Source organism: Salmo trutta, chromosome 19 (genome assembly GCF_901001165.1).
Source record: "Salmo trutta chromosome 19, fSalTru1.1, whole genome shotgun sequence".
In the NCBI taxonomy this organism is placed as follows: domain Eukaryota; kingdom Metazoa; phylum Chordata; class Actinopteri; order Salmoniformes; family Salmonidae; genus Salmo; species Salmo trutta.
The window spans coordinates 42,060,959-42,087,761 of NC_042975.1; the positions used below are offsets into that span (position 1 = coordinate 42,060,959).

A 26,803-nucleotide genomic window follows, 5' to 3' on the forward strand; every position below is an offset into this window, starting at 1 on the left:
GCCTGATTTTAAAAGGACCTTTTTCCAGTGATTATATTTGGACTTACTTTATTGGCATGATCTTTTGAAGACTACATGGACAGACTACTTTGCCCATTGATCATTCTGTTGACATGTTGACTCACATGGGCTGTAACACAAAAGGGGATTCGTGTTTTTACAATCCTGCATTTTGAAATAGTCTACCTCTGTTGATATGAGGGGTCCCATTATGTATCTTTAAAAACAATTAAACCCGGCATGTTTTTCTATGCGTAGCAGACTCTCCTCTATACAATTGGCCAGAGACTTGCACACTATTTTCTGCAGTTTTATTAAACTACACGGAGTGTCGCTATTGACCAGCAGTAGCTTTGAAATGACTCTCTCCACCCATTCTTGAAATGTCCAAGGAGGGAGGGGACATCATTATTGCAGTGTAAAAGTCTCCTGCTTAACATTTTAACGTGGTGCATTTTGATCTGCTGGTTGTAAACATTTCTTCGGTTGGATAGCACTGATTTTTACACACTAATCGGCCTATTTGGAATGAGTTGTGTTATCTGAAAATGGAATACAAGGGATTCTCGTTCTCTGCCTCATTGCTCGGCCTGGCTTTGTTTCTTTTCCTGCTGCGCACCAGCTATGGAGACGTGACCTATTCTGTTCCGGAGGAGATGAAACGCGGATCTGTGATCGGAAATATAGCCAAGGATCTGGGGCTGGATGCAAAACGACTTATGTATCGGAAAGCTCGTTTAGATGTTCAAGGTAGCAGCAAGCGCTATTGTGAAATCAATCTGAATACTGGGGATATGGTCATCGCTGAAATAATAGACAGGGAACAGCTTTGCGGTAGGAGGATTTCATGCACCTTAAAATACGAGATGGTTCTGGAAAATCCTTTAGAATTACATAACATAATCTTACAGGTACAAGATATTAATGACAATAGCCCACTATTTGGGGAAGATAGTGTTACGTTTGATATCAGCGAGTCAGCAGTCAAAGGCGCTCGATTTTCGGTGAATCCGGCTCATGATGCAGATATAGGACTGAACGCTGTTCAAAGCTACACACTACAAAGGAACGACCATTTTAGCCTGGCTGTTCATACCAACCCAGGTTCTGAAAAGTATGGTGAGCTAGTGTTAGACACAGAGTTAGACCGAGAACAACAACAGGAGGTATCATTACTACTTACTGCGGTTGATGGTGGGACTCCACAGAGATCTGGAACTGTAGTTATACACGTCACTGTGTTGGATGCTAACGATAATATTCCAGTGTTTAGCCAGAATGTCTATAAGGTCAGTGTACCAGAAAATACTCCAATAGGGTCATTAGTTGTTACTGTGACGGCAACAGATGCAGACGAGGGGGCAAATGGAGAAGTGACGTACGGATTTGGCCCAATCTCAGAAGAATTAAATCAATTATTTTCTCTTGACCCTAAAACGGGAGACATCAGGATAGCAGGACAGATGGATTTTGAAGAAGAATCAATTCATGAATTGCGTATCAAAGCCAAAGATGGCTCGGGATTGACTTCCTTTGCCAAAATATTCATAGAAATTACAGATGTTAATGACAATGCCCCAGTGATATCTCTTAAATCCTTGACCAATCCCATCCCTGAGAACGTGTTACCTGGTACAGAGGTGGGGATCATTAATGTACAGGATAAAGATTCAGAGGGAAATAGACAGGTCCGCTGCTCCATTCAACAAAATGTTCCGTTCAAACTAAACCCGTCTATCAAAAACTACTATTCTATGGTAACAACTAGTGAACTAGACCGTGAGATAATATCAGATTATAACATAACTATCACTGCCACTGACGAGGGGTCTCCACCTTTATCCTCCTCAAAGACTATTCATTTATCTGTATCAGACGTGAATGACAACCCACCTGTGTTTGAAGAACAATCCTACATTTCCTATGTGACTGAAAACAACAAGCCTGGCTCCTCTATGTGTTCTGTTACTGCCAGAGACCCAGACTGGAGACAGAACGGTACGGTGGTCTATTCTCTATTGCCCAGTGATGTCAACGGTGTTCCGGTGTCCTCATTTCTATCCATTAACGGAGACACGAGGGTGATCCATGCTGTGAGACCATTTGATTATGAACAGTTTAGGAGCTTCAAAGTCCACGTTGTAGCCAGAGACAATGGTTCTCCTCCACTCAGCAGTAACGTGACAGTGAGTGTCTTCATAACAGATGAGAATGATAACTCTCCCCAGATATTATACCCTGCTCCAGCAGGGAACTCCTTGATGACTGAGATGGTCCCCAAAGCTGCTCTGGCGGGGTCCCTGGTTTCCAAGGTGATAGCTGTGGATGCTGACTCTGGACAGAACGCGTGGCTTTCATATCAGATCGTGAAATCGACTGATCCGGGACTTTTCACTATTGGTCTCCACAGTGGAGAGATCAGGGCACAGCGCGACATTTCTGAATCTGACAGTATGAAGCAGAACCTTGTTATATCAGTGAAAGATAACGGACAGCCCTCTCTCTCTACAACCTGTGATGTGTATTTACTCATATCAGACAACTTGGCTGAAGTTCCAGAACTGAAAGACATGACTTATGAGGATAGTTCCAAACTTACTTCCTATTTGATCATCGCACTGGTCTCTGTCTCCACCTTTTTCCTGACTTTCATTATTCTCATCCTGGCCGTGAGGTTCTGCCGCACTAGAAAGCCTAGAATGTTGTTTGATGGAGCAGTCGCCATTCCCAGCGCGTATTTCCCTCCCAACTATGCAGAGGTGGATGGAGCTGGAACTCTGCGCAGTTCTTACAATTATGACGCATACCTGACAACGGGCTCACGCACCAGTGACTTCAAGTTTGCCAGATCTTACAATGACAGCACACTGCCTGCTGATCAGACACTAACAAGATGTCCAGATACATTACTAGAACGGAGTATCATCACGCTCAACACTGCAGGAGAAGCGAATGAGGTAAGCCTTCTCTCCTCTGAGATACCACCGTTTGTACCTGAGTTGTTTCGTTGTGGGAGAATGGGTTATGTATGTGGAAAATACATTCTGGGCCTAAATGGCTTATGCCATCCTATAGAAACAGTAGGTCTATACTCGGTTTAGATGATAACATCTTAGTAGGCTAAAATGTGGCATTTATCCACTCATTGTTTTGTTTGATTGGTTGAGTTTGAAAGGTGCTCGCTGTTTCTTCTCTTCTCTGTGAGGAGTAATTCACTAGGGGTTTGATTTGATGGAAGCAGTTTGCTCCTTGTTTGTTTGGGCTGTGGTTTCCTATAATTTAAACAAGCAATGCCGTTCCGGTTGCTTTTAGCCTGTGATGTTTTCTTCACTGATTTTCTGATGGAGTTGACAATAAAGCTTGATGGAGATATGAAAACATGGTTTAGACTACTTTTGAAAAGGAATGAGACATTGTATAATACATTTACAGTTTTTACCTGGAAAGAGTTTTGAATGTCTTTTGAAACTTGTTTATATATTTTTAGGGTGTGTGTTCAGCGTTGTGCATTAAAATCCCCATTGCCTACCGTTTTTTGTTGTTGGTCGCCTACATGTCAGCACCAGACCAGTGGACAGCGTGGTGACATGTTTTAGTTTACTGAAGTCTAACGGTCAAAAACTCAAAGATAGAATGCGAAAGAATTAGCATGATTATGATTACTAACGAAACATCGGTAGTGAAATCGACAGTTTCCATGATGATGGTTGAAATATTTTATTATCCAGCAAAAAAACATGTTGCAACTAGTCTACTAATGGCTTATTGTGTGAATATTAGGAATATTGTGTAGGTTTTTCCTAATAGCGAACCTCATCCATGTCTTCTCATGATCATGTTACGACGATTTTTAATACGGTCGTCTGCGTTTGGAGAATATGATACATTCCAAGAAGGACACATGGAAAACAATATAGGCCTACGAGCACGCTGTTTTTCTGATAGACTCATGATGTCGCTTTCCACCAGCTAAGTGCAGTTAACTATATACCTCCACCTACTACGGGGAAGTAGGCTACATACAGCGTGTCGCAATACCATTTCTCACTGAAAAGCGGTTAGACATTGTCATCTTTCTTCCGTTTGGCTATTGATTGTGGACAATTGGCCTTAATTGCTATTAGACATTGAAGATGGGCTACAAAGGCTTTACGGTTTTTGAATTTGTTTTTCGTCTGTCTTTTTGCCTTTTCTTCATACACATCATCAAAGGAGACGTGAGCTTTTCTATACCAGAGCAGGTGAAACGCGGATCTGTAATCGGAAACATACTCAAGGTTCTGATGTTACACTTCGTTTTTCACAGTTAGAAATACACATTCAAACATAAGAACCTATAGACTACATCGGTTTCCTATTTAAATTTAGTACTGTGATGGCTTATTTTTTTTCGCGGTTCTTAGTAGACAGGTGTATCGCTGTTATCGCTACACCAATTCTTAAAATCTATCGATTTGTCTTTTTACATCATCATGTAGGTTCAGATTTTCTTTTTTCGATATTAGAATCATTTAGATAGAAGCTTGCTCATTGTTTGTCTATGGCATCCTGATTCATATGTTTAACAGGCACTGCAACTGTTATTCGTCTTTATGGAAGTCTGGTTGTTGTATTCGCCCAAAGTAATTCTGACATGCAGTAGGCTAAGTGTATTTTCTTACCCAGTTTTAGAGAAACTGAATGGAGGATAATGTTGAGTTTTTAAATGGAATCCGTTTAAAAATAAGAACTTGACATGGCCATATAGATACGTTATTATTCATTTTTCTAATTTCTCATTTCACAATAAATATATTGGAGTAGATTGAGATTTAAGCCTATTGCTTTTTAGCGTACTGAAATATCCCCATTGATAATTCAGCAACTCTTGATGTCAGCTACGTTTCAGCACCAGGCATGTGGACAGCGACAACACGTTTTTCCTTCACTTTAAAGTCAGTTTAAATCCTGCCAAAGTCAAATGAAGACGGGAACAACAGCACATTTTGGTTTGTTGAGTGAGGACACATTGATAGCTAGTGGAATCCGTGCATTGCATTGGCTTAAAGGAGAAAGTTGCGACTAACTCAATGTTTTTACCTTACGGGACAGTTGTTATTCAAGAAAAGGAGTTCATACATCATACAAGCAGTACTTTAAACGTATTTCTATATAACTATTTATTATTTAACTGAAGTCATAGGCTACATCATCTTTGTAGGAATATATAATTATAAGATAGAAGACTTCAGATTCACATTGTGTGTTGTTTCTTTAATGACTGAGGATGTCGCTGTTCACCAGCTAAGAAAAGTTAGGCAGCCTACACTTCTCAACCCAATAATATATTACTCAAAGGGCGGAAACAGCCTATCGCGCCATTATCACTGAGGAGCAGTCGGCCAAAGGACCTAATTTCTTCAGTTTGGTCATTTGTCTTAGCCAATATTTGTAGTAGCCTACATTGCATAATTATTTTTTTCACCTTGTAATTGGATTTTTTTCGTTTATACATCGAAAATGTGCTACATTGGATTTACAGTTTCAGCTTTTGTCCTCCATCTGGCTTGTGTTCTATGCCTAATACGCATCAGCAATGGCGACATGACCTATTCCGTTCCAGAGGAGATGAAACGCGGATCTGTGGTCGGAAATATAGCCAAGGATCTTGGGTTGGATCCTAAGAGACTGTCGGCTCGAAATGCTCGTTTAGAAGAGGATGGAACTAAACACTTCTGTGACATTAACCTGAATTCGGGAGATCTTGTTGTCGCTGAAAGAATTGATAGGGAGCAGCTTTGCGGTCCGAGGATTTCATGCGGGATAAAATATGAAATGGTTCTTGAAAGTCCTTTAGAATTGCATCGCATATCTCTTCAGATTCAGGATGTGAACGATAATTCACCACAGTTTGCAGATGATGTTATCAAATTGGAAATAAGGGAATCAGCTGATAAAGGTGAACGTTTCCCCATTAATGAGGCCCACGATGCAGATATAGGTCAGAATGCAGTTCAAAGCTACTCTTTGCAAAGGAATGACCATTTTGTCTTGAATGTTCATACTAATCGAGATGGAGGTAAATACGGTGAGTTAGTGTTAGAGAAAGAGCTGGACCGGGAACAAAAGCAGGAGGTGACGTTGTTACTTACTGCGGTTGATGGTGGGACTCCACAGAGATCTGGTACTGTAGTTATACACGTTACTGTGTTGGATGCTAACGACAATATTCCAATATTTAGCCAGGACGTGTATAAGGTCAGTCTACCAGAAAATTCTCCGTTGGGTACCATTATAGCTACAGTCCGCGCAACTGATGCAGATGAGGGAGCAAATGGTGATGTCATGTATGATCTAGGTCGAGTTTCTGAAGAGTTGAAGAATTTGTTTCACCTCGATAGTAAAACTGGGGTTATAAATCTGGCTGGACCGATAGATTATGAGGAGCAGCCCATTTATGAGCTTCGCGTCCTCGCCAAGGATGGTGCAGGTTTGGTGTCGTACACAAAAGTACTGATAGATATTACTGACGTAAACGACAACGCACCAGTGATATTAATAAAAACTCTGACTAGTCCAATTCCCGAGAATGTGTTACCTGGTACAGAGGTGGGCATCATTAATGTACAGGATAAAGACTCTGGGGGGAATAGACAGGCCCGCTGCACAATTCAACAAAATGTTCCGTTCAAACTAAACCCGTCTATCAAAAACTACTATTCTCTGGTAACAACTAGTGAACTAGACCGTGAGATAATATCAGATTATAACATAACTATAACTGCCACCGACGAGGGGTCTCCACCTTTATCCTCCTCAAAGACTATTCATTTATCTGTATCAGACGTGAATGACAATCCTCCTGTGTTTGAAGAACAATCCTACAGTTCCTATGTGACTGAAAACAACAAGCCTGGCTCCTCTATGTGTTCTGTTACTGCCAGAGACCCAGACTGGAGACAGAACGGTACGGTGGTCTATTCTCTATTGCCCAGTGATGTCAACGGTGTTCCGGTGTCCTCATTTCTATCCATTAAAGGAGACACGGGGGTGATCCACGCTGTGAGAGCATTTGATTATGAACAGTTTAGGAGCTTCAAAGTCCACGTTGTAGCCAGAGACAATGGTTCTCCTCCACTCAGCAGTAACGTGACAGTGAGTGTCTTCATAACAGATGAGAATGATAACTCTCCCCAGATATTATACCCTGCCCCAGCAGGGAACTCCTTGATGACTGAGATGGTCCCCAAAGCTGCTCTGGCGGGGTCCCTGGTTTCCAAGGTGATAGCTGTGGATGCTGACTCTGGACAGAACGCGTGGCTTTCATATCAGATCGTGAAATCGACTGATCCGGGACTTTTCACTATTGGTCTCCACAGTGGAGAGATCAGGGCACAGCGCGACATTTCTGAATCTGACAGTATGAAGCAGAACCTTGTTATATCAGTGAAAGATAACGGACAGCCCTCTCTCTCTACAACCTGTGATGTATATTTACTCATATCAGATAACTTGGCTGAAGTTCCAGAACTGAAAGACATGACTTATGAGGATAGTTCCAAACTAACTTCCTATTTGATCATCGCACTGGTCTCTGTCTCCACCTTTTTCCTGACTTTCATTATTCTCATCCTGGCCGTGAGGTTCTGCCGCAGTAGAAAGCCTAGAATGTTGTTTGATGGAGCAGTCGCCATTCCCAGCGCGTATTTCCCTCCCAACTATGCAGAGGTGGATGGAGCTGGAACTCTGCGCAGTTCTTACAATTATGACGCATACCTGACAACGGGCTCACGCACCAGTGACTTCAAGTTTGCCAGATCTTACAATGACAGCACACTGCCTGCTGACAAGACACTGAGGAAGAACCTAAATGAACCTTTTGGAGAAAACATTATCACGTTCAACACCGTGGGGGAGTGTGAGGTGAGATTTCATAGGTTGTGAAATACTGAAATGCTTTTATTCCAGTTGTGCATATATGAAGCTGTACAACTAACCATGTGCATATATGAAGCTGTACAACTAACCATGTGCATATATGAAGCTGTACAACTAACCATGTGCATATATGAAGCTGTACAACTAACCATGTGCATATATCTCATGTATCTGTACAACTAACCATGTGCATATATAAAGCTGTACAACTAACCATGTGCATATATCTCATGAAGCTGTACAACTAACCATGTGCATATATGAAGCTGTACAACTACCCATGTGCATATATGAAGCTGTACAACTAACCATGTGCATATATCTCATGTATCTGTACAACTAACCATGTGCATATATGAAGCTGTACAACTAACCATGTGCACATATCTCATGAAGCTGTACAACTAACCATGTGCACATATCTCATGAAGCTGTACAACTAACCATGTGCATATATGAAGCTGTACAACTAACCATGTGCATATATGAAGCTGTACAACTCACCATGTGCATATATGAAGCTGTACAACTAACCATGTGCATAGCCTACTCTATGAACCTGTGTAACTATCGAAGCAACTTACAGGAGCCATTAGGGTTAAGTGACTTGCTCAAGGGCACATCAACACATTTTTCCCCTAGTCGGCTCAGGGATTCGAACCAGCAATCTTTCAGTTACTGGCCCAACACTCTTAATCGCTAGGCTACCTGCCGCCTATTATTCTTTCTAACTATGGCAGATTTTATGGAAGATGCCAAAACCTTGGAGATAACAATAGATGGTGAACTCAGATATGGGCCTATGGTTTAGTTTTCCCTAAATCAATCCATATGACAAATCCAGCTCCAGAACCAGCAATAGAGCCAGCTGGATAATATTTTGAATATTGTATAGTAAAAAAAAAAAGAAGACAACAACGGATAATATTTGCTAGCTAGATAAAGTTAGCAAGATACACTACATGACCAAAAGTATGTGGACACCTGCTTGTCGATCATCTCATTCCAAAAGCATTAATATGGAGTTGGTCCCCCCTTTACTGCTATATCAGCCTCCACTCCTCTGGGAAGGCTTTCCACTAGATGTTGGAACATTGCTGCAGGGACTTGCTTCCATTCAGCGACAAGAGCTTTAGTGAGGTCGGGCACTGATGTTGGGAGATTAGGCCTGGCTCGCAGTCGCTGTTCCAATTCATGGGGTCGGTGTTATAGTCAGGGCTCTGTGTAGGCCAGTCAAGTTCTTCCACACCGATCTTGACAAATCATTTCTGTATGGATTTTGCTTTGTTCACAGAGGCATTGTCATGCTGAAACAGGAAAGGGCCTTCCCCAAACTGTTGCCACAAAGTTGGAAGCACAGAATTGTCTAGAATGTTATTGTATGCTGTAGCGTTAAGATTTCCTATCAGTGGAACTATGGGGCCTAGCCTGAACCATGAAAAACAGCGGCAGAACTTTATTCCTACTCCACCAAACTTTACAGTTGACACTATGCATTGGGGCAGGTAGCGTTCTCCTGGCATCTGCCAAACCCAGATTTGTCCATCGGACTGCCAGATTGTGAATCGTGATTCATCACTCCAGAGAAGGTGTTTCCACTGCTCCGGAGTCCAATGGTAGCGAACTTTACACCCCTCCAGCCGATGCTTGGCATTATGCATGGTGATCTTACAGCTGCTCGGCCATGGAAACCCATTTCATGAAGCTCCCGGCGAACAGTTATTGTGCTGAAGTTGCTTTCAGAGGCAGTTTGGAACTCGGTTATGAGTGTTGCAACCGAGGACAGACGATTTTTAGCACTTCAGCATTCAGTGGTCCCGTTTTGTGAGCTTGTGTGGCCTTCCACTTTGTGGCTGAGCTGTTGTTGCTCCTAGACTTTTCCACTTCACAATAACAGCACTTACAGTTGACAAGGGCAACTCTCGCAGGGCAGACATTTTAGTAACTGACTTGTTGGAAAGGTGGCATCCTATGACGGTGCCACGTTGAAAGTCACTGAGCTCTCCAGTGAGGCCATTCTACTGCCAATGTTTGCCTGTCGAGATTGCATGGCTGTGTGCTCGATTTTATACACCTGTCAGCAAAGGTGTGGCTGAAATAGCCAAATCCATTAATTTGAAGGGGTGTCCATATACTTTTGTATATATAGTATAGCTAGCTAGCTAAATAAGGTTAGCATGCTAGCTAGCTACACTGACAGTTGTCAGTGTCCTATTTGTTGATGTTTCTCAACTCCACGTGGACATTCCCACACCCAATTCTTGAATATGTATAAGTAGCCTTCGTCATTCTTCAGAGGTGGAACCTAATCGTGTATTTCCTGTCTAGGACAGGAAATTCTGTAGAAATAGTGGTGGCAACTTCTTTTTGGGGGTGTCCTTTAAACATGATATTCTACAAACTACATGGAGTGTCACTATTCATCAGCAAAAAAGCTTTTAAGTCTTTCTCTCTCCCCATTTGTGTAATTTACAGGAAGGAGACCTCATATGTTCTGTGTAGAGAAGTCACTTGCTTAACATTTTATAGGCTAGTAGATTTTGCTTTCACTTGTTACAAAGGTTTATTTGGTTGAATAGTGCTGTAATTTACCACACCATTACATCGGGAATACGTTTTATTAACTGAAAATGGAAACAAAGGATTCTCTGCCTCAATGTTATGCCTTAGTTTTTATATTTTCCTACTGAAAACAGCTACACAAATGTTTTTATTTTTTTTGCCCTTAATATTTCAACACAATCAATTAATGTTTTATGGCAGAATGTAATTGTCTCTTGTAGAATTGACTTAACTCGGTGGAACTTGATGTGAATCAGATTAATTAATGTAAAATCATCTGACCAAATTTAGTTTGGTCAAAGTGTTTGTCTTTTTGGGGGGCAGAGCTCATTAGAATAATACCCAGCATGCTTTGCAACCGTACATTTGGACATTTACATTTTGATCACTTAGCAAGCACTTTATCAAGAACAGCTTCATTCAACGACTTCAACTAAGGTAGAGAATTATTGAGAAATTCGTTGTAGTCTGTTGGTTCCGTTCTATGTGCCAAACCCCGCTGGCTTAAGACTAGTATGGGCTATGGGTCCCACCCGTGGTGCAGCCAGTGAAATAGCAGGGCGGCAAATTCAAAACAACAAAAATCTCATAATTCAAATTTCTCAAACATACAACTATTTTACACCATTTTAAAGATACACTTCTCCTTAACCCAACCACGTTGTCCGATTTCAAAAAGGCTTTACGGCGAAAGCAAAACATTAGATTATGTTAGGACAGTGCCTAAAAAATAAAAGCCACACGGCCATTTTCCAAGCAAGGACAGGCGTCACAAAAACCAGAAATACAGCTGACACTCCCAGGACTCAATGTTACACAAATGTTTCACAAAGTTCATATTTATATCCATAAAACCCATTTTACATTGGCGCGTGATGTTCAGAAAATGTATTCCCACCAAAACTACCGGTGAATGAGCAGATCAACTTACAAAAATACTCATAATAAACGTTGATAAACTTTACAACAGTTATTGAAAGAATTATAGATATACTACTCCTTAATGCAACCGCTGTGTCAGATTTGAACATAGCTTTTCAGCTAAAGCACATTTTTCAATATTCTGAGTACAGAGCTTAACCATCAAAGCAAGTTATACACTTACCCACCAAGTTCTGGAGTCAACTAAACTCAGAAATAGTATTATAAATCTTCCCTTACCTTTGCTTATCTTCGTTGGAATGCACTCCCAGGACTCCCACTTCCACAAGAAATGTTATTTTTGTTCGAAATACTCCATATTTATGTCCAAATACCTCCGTTTTGTTCGCGTGTTCAGGTCACTAAAGGCATAATGTGAGAGCGCAGAACCAGAGATGAAAAGTCAAATAGTTCCATTACCGTTCATAGAAACATGTCAAACGATGTTTACAATCAATCCTTAGGGTCTTTTTAACATAAAACGTTGATAATATTCCAACCGGACAATAGCGTATTCATTACAGAGGAAAAAGAAGGAGAGGCGCGCCAATGTGCCGGCGCAGTAAACAACTCACTGGTCCCAGGCAGTCCACTGATAGACTGAGCTCCTATTCTCTGCCCAGTAACAGTAGACGGATAAAACAAGTTTCTAAAGGCTGTTGACAGCCAATAGAAGCCTTAGGAAATGCAAAATGACCCCACAGACACTGTAGTTGGAATAGGGATTAGATAGAAGAACTACAACTCACTTCCTGTTTGGATTTTTTCTCAGGTTTTTGCCTGCCATATGAGTTCTGTTATACTCACAGACATCATTCAAACAGTTTTAGGAACTTCAGCGTGTTGTCTATCCAAATGTACTAATAATATGTATATCCTACGTTCTGAGCCCGAGTAGTAGGCAGTTTAATTTGGGCACGTCATTCATCAAAATTTCCGAATACTGCCCCCTGTCACTAAAAAGGTAAAGCCGATTTATAGTCAATCCACAGTCTGCAGTGACCATACAGAATATACAGCAATGTGGCCTCCACAGAAGTCAGAGCATTCATACTTCTTCAAATCAAATCAAATGTTATTGGTCTCATACACATATTTAGCAGATGCTATTGCGGGTGTAGCAAAATGCTTGTGTTCCTAGCTCCAACAGTGCAGTAGTATCTAACAATACACAACAATACACACAAATCTAAAAAGTAAAATAATGTAATTAAGAAATATAGAAATATTAGGATGAGCAATGTCGAAGTCCGGACTTTTTATATATATATATATATATATATATATATATATATATATATATATATATATTTATATATATATATATTCATATATTTATATATATATTCAGTACTAGTCAAAAGTTTGGACACACCTACACATTGCAGGATTTTTCTTTATTTTTACTATTTTCTAGTGAAGACATCAACACTATGGAATAACACATATGGAATCATTTAGTAACCAAAAAAGTGTTAAATAAATCAAAAAATATTTGAGATTTGAGATTCTTCAAAGTAGCCACCCTTTGCCTTGATGACAGATTTGCACACTCTTGGCATTCTCTCAACCATCTTCACCTGGAATGCTTTTCCAACAGGAGTTCCCACAAATGCAGAGCATTTGATGGCTGCTTTTCCGTCACTCTGCGGTCCAACTCATCCCAAAACATCTCAATTGGGTTGAGGTCAGGTCATTGTAGAGGCCACTACATCCCTCTCCTTGGTCAAATAGCCCTTACACAGCCTGGAGGTGTGTTTTAACCTGTTAGGGCTCGGGGGCAGTATTTACACGGCCGGATAAAAAACGTACCCGATTTAATCTGGTTATTACTACTGCCCAGAAACTTGAATATGCATATAATTATTGGCTTTGGATAGAAAACACCCTAAAGTTTCTAAAACTGTTTGAATGGTGTCTGTGAGTATAACAGAACTCATATGGCAGGCACAAACCTGAGAAAAAGTCAACCAGGAAGTGGAGGATCTGAGAATTGTAGTTCTTCTTTCTAGTCCCTTTCAAAACTACAGTATCTGTGGGGTTACGTTGCACTTCCTAAGGCTTCTATTGGCTATCAAAAGCCTTCAGAAAGTTGTTTCAGCCTTCTCCTGTTACTGGGCAGATAATAGGAGCTCAGTTACTGAGTGGACTGCCTGTGGACAAAGGGATTGCATATGCGCAGTCACGCGAGCGCGCTGTTCCTTCTTTTTCTCCTTGAATGAATACGCTATCGTCCGGTTGGAATATTATCACTATTTTACGTTAAAAATACCATAAAGATTGATTTTAAACAGCGTTTGACATGCTTCTAAGTACAGTAATGGAACATTTAGACTTTTCGTCTCTGGTACCGCGCTCGCGCGTTATGCCTTTGGAGAGTGCTCTGAACGCACGAACAACATGGAGGTATTTGGACATAAATATGTATTATTTCAAACAAAAACAACATTTCTTGTGGAAGTAGCAGTCCTGGGAGTGCAATCTGACGAAGATCAGCAAAGGTAAGAGAATATTTCTAATACTAATTCTGAGTTTAGGTTGCCCCGAACTTACCGGGTGTCTGTATAGCTCTCTGTGATGGCTGAGCTATGTACTCAGAATATTGAAAAATGTGCTTTCTCCGTAAAGCTATTTTAAAATCTGACAAAGCGGCTGCATCCAGGAGTAGTCTATCTATAATTCTTTAAATAATTGTTATATATTTTGTCAACGTTTATGATGAGTATTTTTGTAATTTGATGTGCACATTCACCGGCTGTTTTGGTGGGAATACATTTTCTGAACATCACGTGCCAATGTAAAATGCTGTTTTTGGATATAAATATGAACTTTATCGAACAGAACATACATGTATTGTGTAACATAATGTCATAAGAGTGTCATCTGATGAAGATCGTCAAAGGTTAGTGCTTCATTTAGCTGTGTTTTGGGTTTTTATTGACACATGTCCTTGCTTGGAAAATGGCTGTGTGATTATTTTTGTCTATGTACTCTCCTAACATAATCTAATGTTTTGCTTTCACTGTAAAGCCTTTTTGAAATCGGACAATGTGGTTACATCAAAGAGAAGTGTATCTTTAAAATTGTGTAAATAGTTGTATGTTTGAGAAAGTTGAATTATGACATTTTGTTGTTTTTGAATTTGCCGCCCTGATATTTCACTGGTTCTGTCCCGCAGGTGGGACGCTAGCGTCCCACGTAGCCCATAGAAGTTAATGTGTGTGCGTTATCTTCAGACGAGTCCAGTGACCCTTGTGGGAGTCATATAGCAAAATAGAGAAGACCATCGTGTATGTGAGAGTCTCATCTTTCCTTAGAGTGGTCATAACCATTCGGACGGTACAGATGTTTTCGTAAGAAGATTGATTTCTGGGATGTCTCATGGTCTGACAAACAGTGCTGTAGCTCGGACAGCATATGGGCAGATCCGGTGGATTGAGACGCAGCCCATGCAGATATCTCTATCTTAAATGTACACGTTTTGATGGGGATTTTTTTTTACTGTTACTTAGATTGACGTACGGGTGCGTCAATAGACTCTTAAGGATGAAAGGGGCCCGGTTTGCGGTTAACCAGGCTCATGATGCAGATATAGGACTGAATACAGCTCAAAGCTTCATGATACAAAAGAAAGAGCATTTAATCTTAGTGTTAGGGTAAGAGCTGGATAGAGAAGAAGAGCACAAGGTGACATTGTTACTTACTGCGGTTGATGGTGGGACTCCATGTTCACCAGACTTATGGCTTAGGGGTAGAAGCTGTTAAGGAGCCTTTTGGACCTAGACGTGGCGATCCCGTACCGCTTGCAGTGCGGTAGCAGAGAGAACAGTCTATGACTTGGGTGACCGGAGTCTTTTACAATTTTTTGGGGCCTTCTTCTGACACCACCTAGTTTATAGGTCCTGGATGGCAGGAAGCTTGGCCCCAGTGATGTACTGTGCCTTACGCACTACCCTCTGTAGCGCCTTACGATCAGATGCCGAGCAGTTGCCGTACCAGACAGTGATGCAACTGGTCAGGATGCTCTCGATGGTGCAGCTGTGGAACTTTTTGAGGATCTGGGGACCCATGCCAAATCTTGTCAGCCCCCTGAGGGAGAAAATGGGTTGTCGTGCCCTCTTCACGACTGTATTGGTGTGTTTGGAAAATGATAGTTGGTTGGTGATGTGGACATCAAGGAACTTGAAACTCTCGACCCGCTCCACTACAGCCCTGTCAATGTAAATGGGGGCGGCCCTCCTTTTCCTGTAATCCATGATCAGCTCCTTTGTCTTGCTCACGTTGAGGGAGAGGTTGTTGTCCTGTCACTACTCTGCCAGGTCTCTGATCTCCTCCCTATAGGCTGTCTCATTGTTGTCGGTGATCAGGCCTACCACTGTTGTGTCATCAGTAAACTTAATGATGGTGCTGGAGTCGTGCTTGGCCATGCAGTCGTGGGTGAACAGGGAGTACGGGAGCGGACTAAGCACGCACCCCTGAGGGGCCCCCGTGTTGAGGATCAGCGTGGCAGATGTGTTTTTTTCCTACCCTTACCACCTGGGGGCGACCGTCAGGAAGTCCAGGATCCAGTTGCAAAGGGAGGTATTTAGTCCCAGGGTTCTTAGCTTATTGATGAGCTTTGTGGGCACTATGGGGTTGAACGCTGAGCTGTAGTCAATGAACAGCAATCTCACATAGGTGTTATTTTTGTCCAGGTTGGAAAGGGCAGTGTGGAGTGTGATTGAGATTGCGTTATGTGTGGATCTGTTGGGGCGGTATGCAAATTGGATCGGGTCTAGGGTTTCCAGGATGATGGTGTTGATGTGAGCCATGACCAGCCTTTCAAAGCACTTCATGGCGACCGACGTGAGTGCTACAGGGCGGTAGTAATTTAGGCAGGTTACCTTTGCTTTCTTGGGCACAGGGACTATGGTGGTCTCCTTGAAACATGTAGGTATTACAGACTCGGTCGGGGAGAGGATGAAAATGTCAGTGAAGACACTTGCCAGTTGGTCCGCGAATGCTCTCTGTACACGTCCTGGTAATCTGTCTGGCCGAATCTGACAGTTTGAAGCAGAACCTTGTTATATCAGTGAAAGATAACGGACAGCCCTCTCTCTCTACAACCTGTGATGTATATTTACTCATATATCAGATAACTTGGTTGAAGATCCAGATCTGAAATACATTGCTTATTAGGATGGTTCTATCTTCATCTCTGATCACAAACAATAGTACACAAATATAAACACCATGGGACCACGCAGCCGTCATACCGCTCAGGAAGGAGACGCATTCTGTCTCCTAGAGATGAACGTACTTTGGTGTGAAAAGTGCAAATCAATCCCAGAACAACAGCAAAGGACCTTGTGAAGATGCTGGAGGAAACAGGTACAAAAGTATCTATATTCACAGTAAAACAAGTCCTATATCGACATAACCTGAAAGGCTGCTCAGCAAGGAAGAAGCCACTGCTCCAAAACCACCTTTAAAAAGCCAGACTACAGTTTGCAACTGCACATGGGGACAAAGATCGTGCTTTTTGGAGAAATGTCCTCTGGTCTGATGAAACAAAAATATAACTGTTTGGCCATAATGACCATAGTTATGTTTGGAGGAAAAAGGGGGAGGCTTGCAAGCCAAAGAACACCATCCCAACCATGAAGCACGGGGGTGGCAGCATCATGTTGAGTGGGTGCTTTGCTGCAGGAGGGACTGTTGCACTTCACAAAATAGATGGCATTATGAGGGAGGAAACTTATGTGGATATGTTGAAGCAACATCTCAAGACATCAGTCAGGAAGTTAAAGCTTGGTCGCAAATGGGTCTTCCAAATGAACAATGACCCCAAGCATACTTCCAAAGTTGTGGCAAAATGGCTCAAGGACAACAATGTCACGATATTGGAGTGGCCATCAAAAAGCCTTGACCTCAATCCTATAGAAAAATTGTGGACAGAACTGAAAAAGCCTGTGCGAGCAAGGAGGCCTACAAACCTGACTCAGTTACACCAGCTCTGTCAGGAGGAATGGGCCAAAATTCACCCACCCATCAAGCTTGTGGAAGGCTACCCAAAACGTTTGACCCAAGTTAAACAATTTAAAGGCAATGCTACCAAATACTAATTTAGTGTATGTAAACTTCTGTCCCATTGGGAATGTGATGAAAGAAATAAAAGCTGAAATAAATAATTCTCTCTACTATTATTCTGACATTTCACATTCTTAAAATGAAGTGGTGATCCTAACTGACTTAAGACAGGGAATTTTTACTAGGATTAAATGTCCGGAATTGTGAAAAACTGCGTTCAAACGTATTTGGCTAAGGTGTATGTAAACTTCCGACTTCACCTTTATATGTTTTGCTTTGAATTTGTATCGTTTGTTCTTCTTGACACAACATCGCATATACTGATTGTTTTAATATTGGCATTATGCCTACAGCTGATATAGTGAATGACTCAGATTTTTCAGTTACAGTATCTATTCTTTGTTTTGGGTTTGAGTTGGAAAGACTACTGAATGACTCGTTATCAGTATATGTACGTTCGTTTTCTACTAGCATATTTCTTCACCATTTGCTTTGCATACTATTTTAGTATGCTTTTGAAATTCGTTCACTTCAACAATGTCTACCTGTCAGACATCAATATTGTGTACTAATTGTCTAGCACAGTTAGACTGTAGTCTACATTTGTTTTATCTATTAGCCTACTTATTCCTTGGCCTACATACGTGTTTCAAGGAAACACGTTTCAGCACCGTGATGTGTGGACAGCGCCACTGCATTGAAGCACTGATATGTGGGATTTGAAGTTGGGCTGTGAGTAAAATGAGGGATAGTGATAAAGGTGTTGCATTGTGTGTGTGCGCATTTTGTGTGTGTGCATTTTGTGTGTGTGCATTTCGTGTGTGTGCATTTTTTCTGAGAAGTAAATCAAGTGTTTTGACATTGGATAAGTTATTTGGGTTATAGTTTTTTTCAGTTTGAGAATCAACTATCGGCAGCTGATGTGAGTATGCTTATTTCCAAGATATTTTATTATGTATTTACATCGTTGTTTATGCCTACTAAAACAAAATAAAAAATCATGAATTTGGAAACACTCAGTATAGTGTTATTCTCTGACTTTTATAGGCCTACTTGACATTGCAGTTTTGCAAAAGTACTCCAGGTGTCGCTATTCACCAGCTAAAGCCATTAGATATATTTCCCAACCCATTCCTGCTGCATAAGCAAAGGGAGAGACTAATTTTATAACAGTGCAGGTTAGCGAAATATCACATCCCTTGGACGAACGTAAGACAGGCCTGTTGAATAAGTTGCTTTTATCGTTTCACTCTTTCAAATAGTTTGTACTTGACCCCAGCATAATATTGGAATAACCTTTGTTTTTCGAAAATGGAATATAAGGGATTCTCGTTCACTGCCTCGAATTTCTTCATGGCTTTGTTTCTTTTCCTGCTGCGCACCAGCTACGGAGACGTTACCTATTCTTTTCCGGAAGAGTTGAAACGCGGATCTGTGATCGGTAATATAGCCAAGGATCTTGGCCTGGATCCAAAAGGACTGTATGTTCGTAAAGCTCACCTAGAAATGGATGGTAGCAACACACTCTATTGTGACATTAACCTGAGCACTGGCGACTTGATTGTTGCTGAGAGAATGGACAGGGAGCAGCTCTGTGGCAGAAGGGTTTCGTGTGTATTGAAATATGAAATGGTGCTCGAGAATCCTTTAGAATTACACCGCGTCGTTCTTCAGATACAAGATATTAATGACAATTCACCACAATTCGCGAACGATCGCATTACGTTTGAGATCAGAGAATCGGCAGACAATGGCGCCCGATTTGTGGTTAATCAGGCTCATGATGCAGATATAGGACTGAACGCCGTTCAAAGCTACACACTACAAAGGAACAGCCATTTTGGTTTGGCTGTGCATACCAATCCTGGTGGGGTAAAATATGGCGAGTTAGTATTAGAGAAAGAACTGGATCGAGAAAAAGAGCAGGATGTGACATTGTTGCTTACTGCTGTTGATGGTGGGACTCCACAGAGATCTGGTACTGTAGTTATACACGTCACTGTGCTGGATGCTAACGACAACATTCCAGTGTTTAGCCAGAACCTTTTTCAGGTCAGTTTGCCCGAAAATTCTCCCTTTGGCACTGTAGTAGTTACTGTAACCGCCACAGATGCTGACGAGGGACAAAATGGGGACGTGATGTATGAATTCGGCCCTATCTCTAATGAATTGAATGACTTGTTTTCTCTTGACCCTAAAACTGGAGACATCAGCATAGCAGGACAGGTGGATTTCGAAAAAGAGTCGATTTATGAATTGAGTATCCAAGCCAAAGACGGCTCAGGTTTGACATCGTTTGCCAACGTGGTCATCGAAATTACAGATATGAATGACAATGCACCAGTAATATATATCAAATCACTTAGCAATCCAATCCCTGAGAATGTTTTACTTGGTACAGAGGTGGGCATCATTAATGTACAGGATAAAGACTCGGAGGGAAATAGACAGGTCCGCTGCTCCATTCAACAAAATGTTCCTTTCAAATTAAACCCCTCAATCAAAAACTACTATTCTCTGATAACAACTAGTGAACTAGACCGAGAGATAATATCAGATTATAACATAACTATCACTGCCACTGACGAGGGGTCTCCACCTTTATCCTCCTCAAAAACTATTCATTTATCTGTATCAGACGTGAATGACAACCCTCCTGTGTTTGAAGAACAATCCTACAGTTCCTATGTGACTGAAAACAACAAGCCTGGCTCCTCTATGTGTTCTGTTACTGCCAGAGACCCAGACTGGAGACAGAACGGTACGGTGGTCTATTCTCTATTGCCCAGTGATGTCAACGGTGTTCCGGTGTCCTCATTTCTATCCATTAACGGAGACACGGGGGTGATCCATGCAGTGAGACCATTTGATTATGAGCAGTTCAGGAGCTTCAAAGTCCACGTTGTAGCCAGAGACAATGGTTCTCCTCCACTCAGCAGTAACGTGACAGTGAGTGTCTTCATAACAGATGAGAATGATAACTCTCCACAGATATTATATCCTGCTCCAGCAGGGAACTCCTTGATGACTGAGATGGTCCCCAAAGCTGCTCTGGCGGGGTCCCTGGTTTCCAAGGTGATAGCTGTGGATGCTGACTCTGGACAGAACGCGTGGCTTTCATATCAGATTGTGAAATCGACTGATCCGGGACTTTTCACTATTGGTCTCCACAGTGGAGAGATCAGGGCACAGCGGGACATTTCTGAATCTGACAGTATGAAGCAGAACCTTGTTATATCAGTGAAAGATAACGGACAGCCCTCTCTCTCTACAACCTGTGATGTATATTTACTCATATCAGACAACTTGGCTGAAGTTCCAGAACTGAAAGACATGACTTATGAGGATAGTTCCAAACTTACTTCCTATTTGATCATCGCACTGGTCTCTGTCTCCACCTTTTTCCTGACTTTCATTATTCTCATCCTGGCCGTGAGGTTCTGCCGCAGTAGAAAGCCTAGAATGATGTTTGATGGAGCAGTCGCCATTCCCAGCGCGTATTTCCCTCCCAACTATGCAGAGGTGGATGGAGCTGGAACTCTGCGCAGTTCTTACAATTATGACGCATACCTGACAACGGGCTCACGCACCAGTGACTTCAAGTTTGCCAGATCTTACAATGACAGCACGCTGCCTGCTGATCAGACACTGAAGAGGAGTCAAGTTGAGTGTTTGGGAGAAAGTATAATCACTCTTAACGATGCGGGAGAGTCTGAGGTGAGATATGAAGCATGCATCCCTAAAGGTAATAGTTTACAAAAAGCTTTGGAATGTTCCAGAACAATGTTGATGCAGTGTCCTGTGACAGATTTGGATAAGGTCATGAAGTCTTACGACACGATTGACCGTAGCTATGTGTTTTCATCTCAACTTCTATTGCTAGTTCTGGTTGACACAACATTGCTTACACTGAGCTTTTGGCATTAGGCCTACAGCTGATGACATTGTTAAGTCGACGACTCAGATGTCGGAGAGTTGCCTTTACACTAGATCTTCTCTACTTTGGGTTTTGAGATCGGTTCAAAATGAGTACATTCCCTTTTACTTGCATATTGAGATTTTAAGCTTGGCATTAGGCCTACAGGGCACCCGAGTGGCGCAGCGGTCTAAGGCACTGCATCTCAGTGGTAGAGGCGTCACTACAGACCCTGGTTCGATTACAGGCTGTATCACAACCGGCCATGACTGGGAGTCCCGTAGAGCGGCGGACAATTGGCCCAGAGTCGTCCGGGTTAGGGTTTGGCTGGGGTAGGCCGCCATTGTAAATAAGAATTTGTTCATAACTGACTTGCCTAGTTAAATAAAAATAAACACAGCTGGTGACATGGTGAAGTGGAAGACTCAGATGTTGTGGAGTTATATTTACAGTAGATCTTCTCTGTTTTGGATTTTGAGATCGGTACACTGTAAAACAATATTCTGGGGTGAATTGAAATCTACAAAAAACACATATTCTTAAAAAAAGAGTTCAAGTAATTTCAGTGATTTGTAAATGTAAAAATAATATATATTTTATTAGGATTACCAAAGAGATAGAAAATCGAGTGATCTAATTTACTACATGTTAATACATTTGAGTACATTTTAATAAGAATAATATTTCTCTTAATTTAATAATTTTAAGTTCTTGCAACAACTTGCTGGTTTTTATAGGATTGTGGGTAATTCAACGTTTTTTTTATGACAGAGGAAAATTAATCATCAAACAATACTTGCATTTTTACCTCCAGCTACTGCTTGGGAATTGAGCATTGAGATCAACAATGCCTGTCGAAGTGGCTTAAAATGGCAATTTATCAAATACATTAAACAATGTTAAACATTAAATTTTTTTGAAACACTAATACTGTATGTTGTGTTTTACTAAATATTTGTGTGACATCAACTCATATTTAATAATATTATCAGTAAATACACCACATTTTTATGGCTATTATTAATTCCCTGGACTTACTTTATTTGTGTAAATCCAATCAATTTATTTAAAACATCTACTTAAAAACATAGGAAGTTACATCTACTAATAATATTCAATTTAGTGTCATCTTGTTGACCTCATTTTTAAAAGTAGATTCAACACTTAATTTGTTACAGTACTAAATAAATACATTCCTTTTTTTCTCCATATGTCTTTACCACTTCCTTACCATGGTTTTTTAGCATGCTGGGAAATCCTTTCACGTAAATAATGTCTACCTAACATTCATCAATATTGTGTAGCCTACTTATTGCTTAGCATGGCTAGAACTGTAGCCTTCTTTCTGGGATCTATTAGCCTACTTCAGTTGCTAGGCCTACGTACGTTTCAAGAGAACACGTTTCTTCACCTTGATGTGGACAGTGCCACTGCATTAGCATTTAGATGTGTGATATGAAGTTGAGTTGTGAATTATGTGATAGTGGACTATTTGTTATTTCAGATAAAGTAGTTTTTATTTTTTTGTGCATTTTATGTGAGAAGTGAATCAAGTGTTTTGACATTGGATGAGTTGTTATGGTGAATTTAACTTTCGTTATTTGAGAATCAATTGTGGGCAGCTGATGTAAGCAGGGGCATATGGGCTAATTTCCTAGAGACTTTCAGTGCGTGCTTGCATCTTTGTTTTACTAAAAGAACAAATATTATCATTTGGAAACACTCAGTAAAGTTTTATTCTCTGATTTGTACAGGCCTACTTGGGATTGCAGTTATGGAAAAGTACTCCATGTGTCGCTATTCACCAGCTAAAGCCATATCTCCCCAACCATATCCTGCTGTAGGCTATAAGGAAAGGGGGAGACTCATTTGAATACAGTGTAGGCTAGCGAAAGACCCCATCACTTGGTAGAACATTACACGTATTGACCCAGTCGCTTTTTTCATTTTTTCCAACTGAAAATATATTGTTTGATCAACATACTATTGGAATAAACGTTGGTCTCTGAAAATGGAATACAAGGGATTCTCGTTCAACGCATCGATGTTCGGCCTGGCTTTGTTTCTTTTCCTGCTGCGCACCAGCTATGGAGACGTGACCTATTCTGTTCCGGAAGAGTTGAAACGCGGATCTGTGATCGGGAATATAGCCAAGGATCTCGGACTGGATAAAAAACGACTTATGTATCGGAAAGCTCGCCTGGAAATGGATGGTAGCAACACACTCTATTGTGACATTAACCTGAGCACTGGCGACTTGATTGTTGCTGAGAGAATGGACAGGGAGCAGCTCTGTGGCAGAAGGGTTTCGTGTGTATTGAAATATGAAATGGTGCTGGAGAATCCTTTGGAATTACACCGCGTCGTTCTTCAGATACAAGATATTAATGACAATTCACCACAATTCGCGAACGATCGCATTACGTTTGAGATCAGAGAGTCAGCCGTTAAAGGCGCTCGATTTGCGGTCCACCAGGCTCATGATGCAGATATAGGACTGAACGCCGTTCAAAGCTACACACTACAAAGGAACGACCATTTTAGCCTGGCCGTTAATACAAAACCTGGTGGGGGAAAGTATGGGGAGTTAAAATTAGAAAAAGAATTAGATCGAGAACAACAACAGGAGGTATCATTACTACTTACTGCTGTTGATGGTGGGACTCCACAGAGATCTGGTTCTGTAGTTATACACGTTACTGTGCTGGATGCTAATGATAATGTCCCAGCATTTAGCCAGAACATCTATAAGGTCAGAATACCTGAAAATGCACCCCTGGGTACGGTTGTAGTCACCGTAAGCGCCACAGACGTTGACGAGGGACAAAATGGTGAAGTGATGTATGTATTTGGTCCCATTTCAGTTGAATTTAATGAATTATTTTCTCTTGACCCTAAAACGGGTGACATTAGTTTATCTGGACAGATGGACTTCGAAAAGGAGTCCATTTATGAAATTAGCATACAGGCCCAGGATAGCTTGGGGTTGACGTCCTTTGCCAACGTTGTCATCGAGATTACAGATGTAAATGACAATGCCCCGGTAATATCTCTTAAATCCTTGACCAATCCCATCCCTGAGAACGTGTTACCAGGTACAGAGGTGGGCATCATTAATGTACAGGATAAAGACTCGGAGGGAAATAGACAGGTCCGCTGCTCCATTCAAGAAAATGTTCCTTTCAAATTAAACCCTTCAATCAAAAACTACTATTCTCTGATAACAACTAGTGAACTAGACCGAGAGATAATATCAGATTATAACATAACTATCACTGCCACTGACGAGGGGTCTCCACCTTTATCCTCCTCAAAGACTATTCATTTATCTGTATCAGACGTGAATGACAACCCTCCTGTGTTTGAAGAACAATCCTACAGTTCCTATGTGACTGAAAACAACAAGCCTGGCTCCTCTATGTCTTCTGTTACTGCCAGAGACCCAGACTGGAGACAGAACGGCACGGTGGTCTATTCTCTATTGCCCAGTGATGTCAACGGTATTCCGGTGTCCTCATTTCTATCCATTAACGGAGACACGGGGGTGATCCATGCTGTGAGACCATTTGATTATGAACAGTTTAGGAGCTTCAAAGTCCACGTTGTAGCCAGAGACAATGGTTCTCCTCCACTCAGCAGTAACGTGACAGTGAGTGTCTTCATAACAGATGAGAATGATAACTCTCCCCAGATATTATACCCTGCTCCAGCAGGGAACTCCTTGATGACTGAGATGGTCCCCAAAGCTGCTCTGGCAGGGTCTCTGGTTTCCAAGGTGATAGCTGTGGATGCTGACTCTGGACAGAACGCGTGGCTTTCATATCAGATCGTGAAATCGACTGATCCGGGACTTTTCACTATTGGTCTCCACAGTGGAGAGATCAGGGCACAGCGCGACATTTCAGAATCTGACAGTATGAAGCAGAACCTTGTTATATCAGTGAAAGATAACGGACAGCCCTCTCTCTCTACAACCTGTGATGTATATTTACTCATATCAGACAACTTGGCTGAAGTTCCAGAACTGAAAGACATGACTTATGAGGATAGTTCCAAACTTACTTCCTATTTGATCATCGCACTGGTCTCTGTCTCCACCTTTTTCCTGACTTTCATTATTCTCATCCTGGCCGTGAGGTTCTGCCGCAGTAGAAAGCCTAGAATGTTGTTTGATGGAGCGGTCGCCATTCCCAGCGCGTATTTCCCTCCCAACTATGCAGAGGTGGATGGAGCTGGAACTCTGCGCAGTTCTAACAATTATGACGCATACCTGACAACGGGCTCACGCACCAGTGACTTCAAGTTTGCCAGATCTTACAATGACAGCACGCTGCCTGCTGATCAGACACTAACAAGATGTCCAGATACATTACTAGAACGGAATATCATCACGCTCAACACTGCAGGAGACTCTGAGGTAACCCTTGCCTTTATTTAGCATTTTATGAGGATGGTTTGTCTTACGTGGCTTTGAAACGAAATATTACTAATTTGCTTCTTGGCAATAGCAAACTTCCTAACGTGAAAGGCCCAACGCTATGTTTTAATATAAGGTTGTATATTAAAGTCAGCTAAACAGCATTAGTATGCTCTTCTAGTATGAGAGAGTACGGCGCAACATGAAGTCATCTGAAGTGTATGCAGCTACAGTTCTTGTATTGTTTAGAATGTATTTATAATTTGTCATTGGCGACCTCTAGGCAGTTCTTTTGTACCTTGGATAAGTGGACTACAAAATGAAAATATGTGTCTTATATTACGCCTGTAGCACACTGTTACATGCAGACAAATTGCTCACGCAATTTGATACCACTTCCACTGAAATATTATCAATATGTAATACTGAATATTATCAAAGTGGCATATTATCCTACAGATGTAGGATCTTCATTTGTTTGATGCAGCAATAGGAAATATGAATTCTTATGTGGGTTATAATTAATGGACATTGTTGTAGGTGAAAATCAAGTCTGAAATGTTAAAGTGGAAATTACAAACTTCAAAAGCCTTTTTAAACCTCAAATACACTATACGTTTTACATTTCCTGCTTTGGTGATCAAATTAAGATCCTACATCTATAGCTGTACCCGAGTTTTTCTGCTTCTGCTAAATTTAAGTTGGTCAATTATTTTAATATATTCCATTTCACTGTTCATTCTGCTGTAGCCTGCAGGACTTAAATGAATATATTCACACGCTGAAAATACAAATCACATTGCCTTCCAATTCTGATGAAGCTCCGCTAGCACTGTTTCAGCACCACACCGATAGACAGCGCAACTGAGAAGCTTGTTTCTCAGTGAAACAAGCAAGGCTGCAAGAGCTCTTCTCCACCTATACGACTTTGAAACAGGTTTCGGCCAATACTTAAATGAACCTAGATTTATTTTGGATGCTATGTTTGAAACTGAAAAATA

The 26,803-nt window shown here is 41.3% G+C and overlaps 1 protein-coding gene across 16 annotated transcripts in view; it reads left to right on the forward strand.

Moving 5' to 3' along the window:
- Positions 1–26,803, forward strand: part of LOC115154607 (protocadherin gamma-C5) — a 164,911-nt gene that overhangs the window by 52,642 nt on the left and 85,466 nt on the right. The window contains exon 1 of one of the 16 annotated variants that reach the window (XM_029701023.1): positions 413–2,957. The exons of 8 other annotated variants lie outside the window; for them this stretch is intronic. In XM_029701023.1, the coding sequence (XP_029556883.1) occupies positions 549–2,957 (2,409 nt within the window). In that variant the 5' untranslated portion in view covers positions 413–548. Of the gene's footprint in view, positions 1–412; positions 2,958–5,127; positions 7,903–18,597; positions 21,187–23,176; positions 25,803–26,803 lie in introns of those variants that run through there. 7 more of the 16 variants (XM_029701038.1, XM_029701031.1, XM_029701042.1 and 4 more) reach the window with 7 other exon arrangements.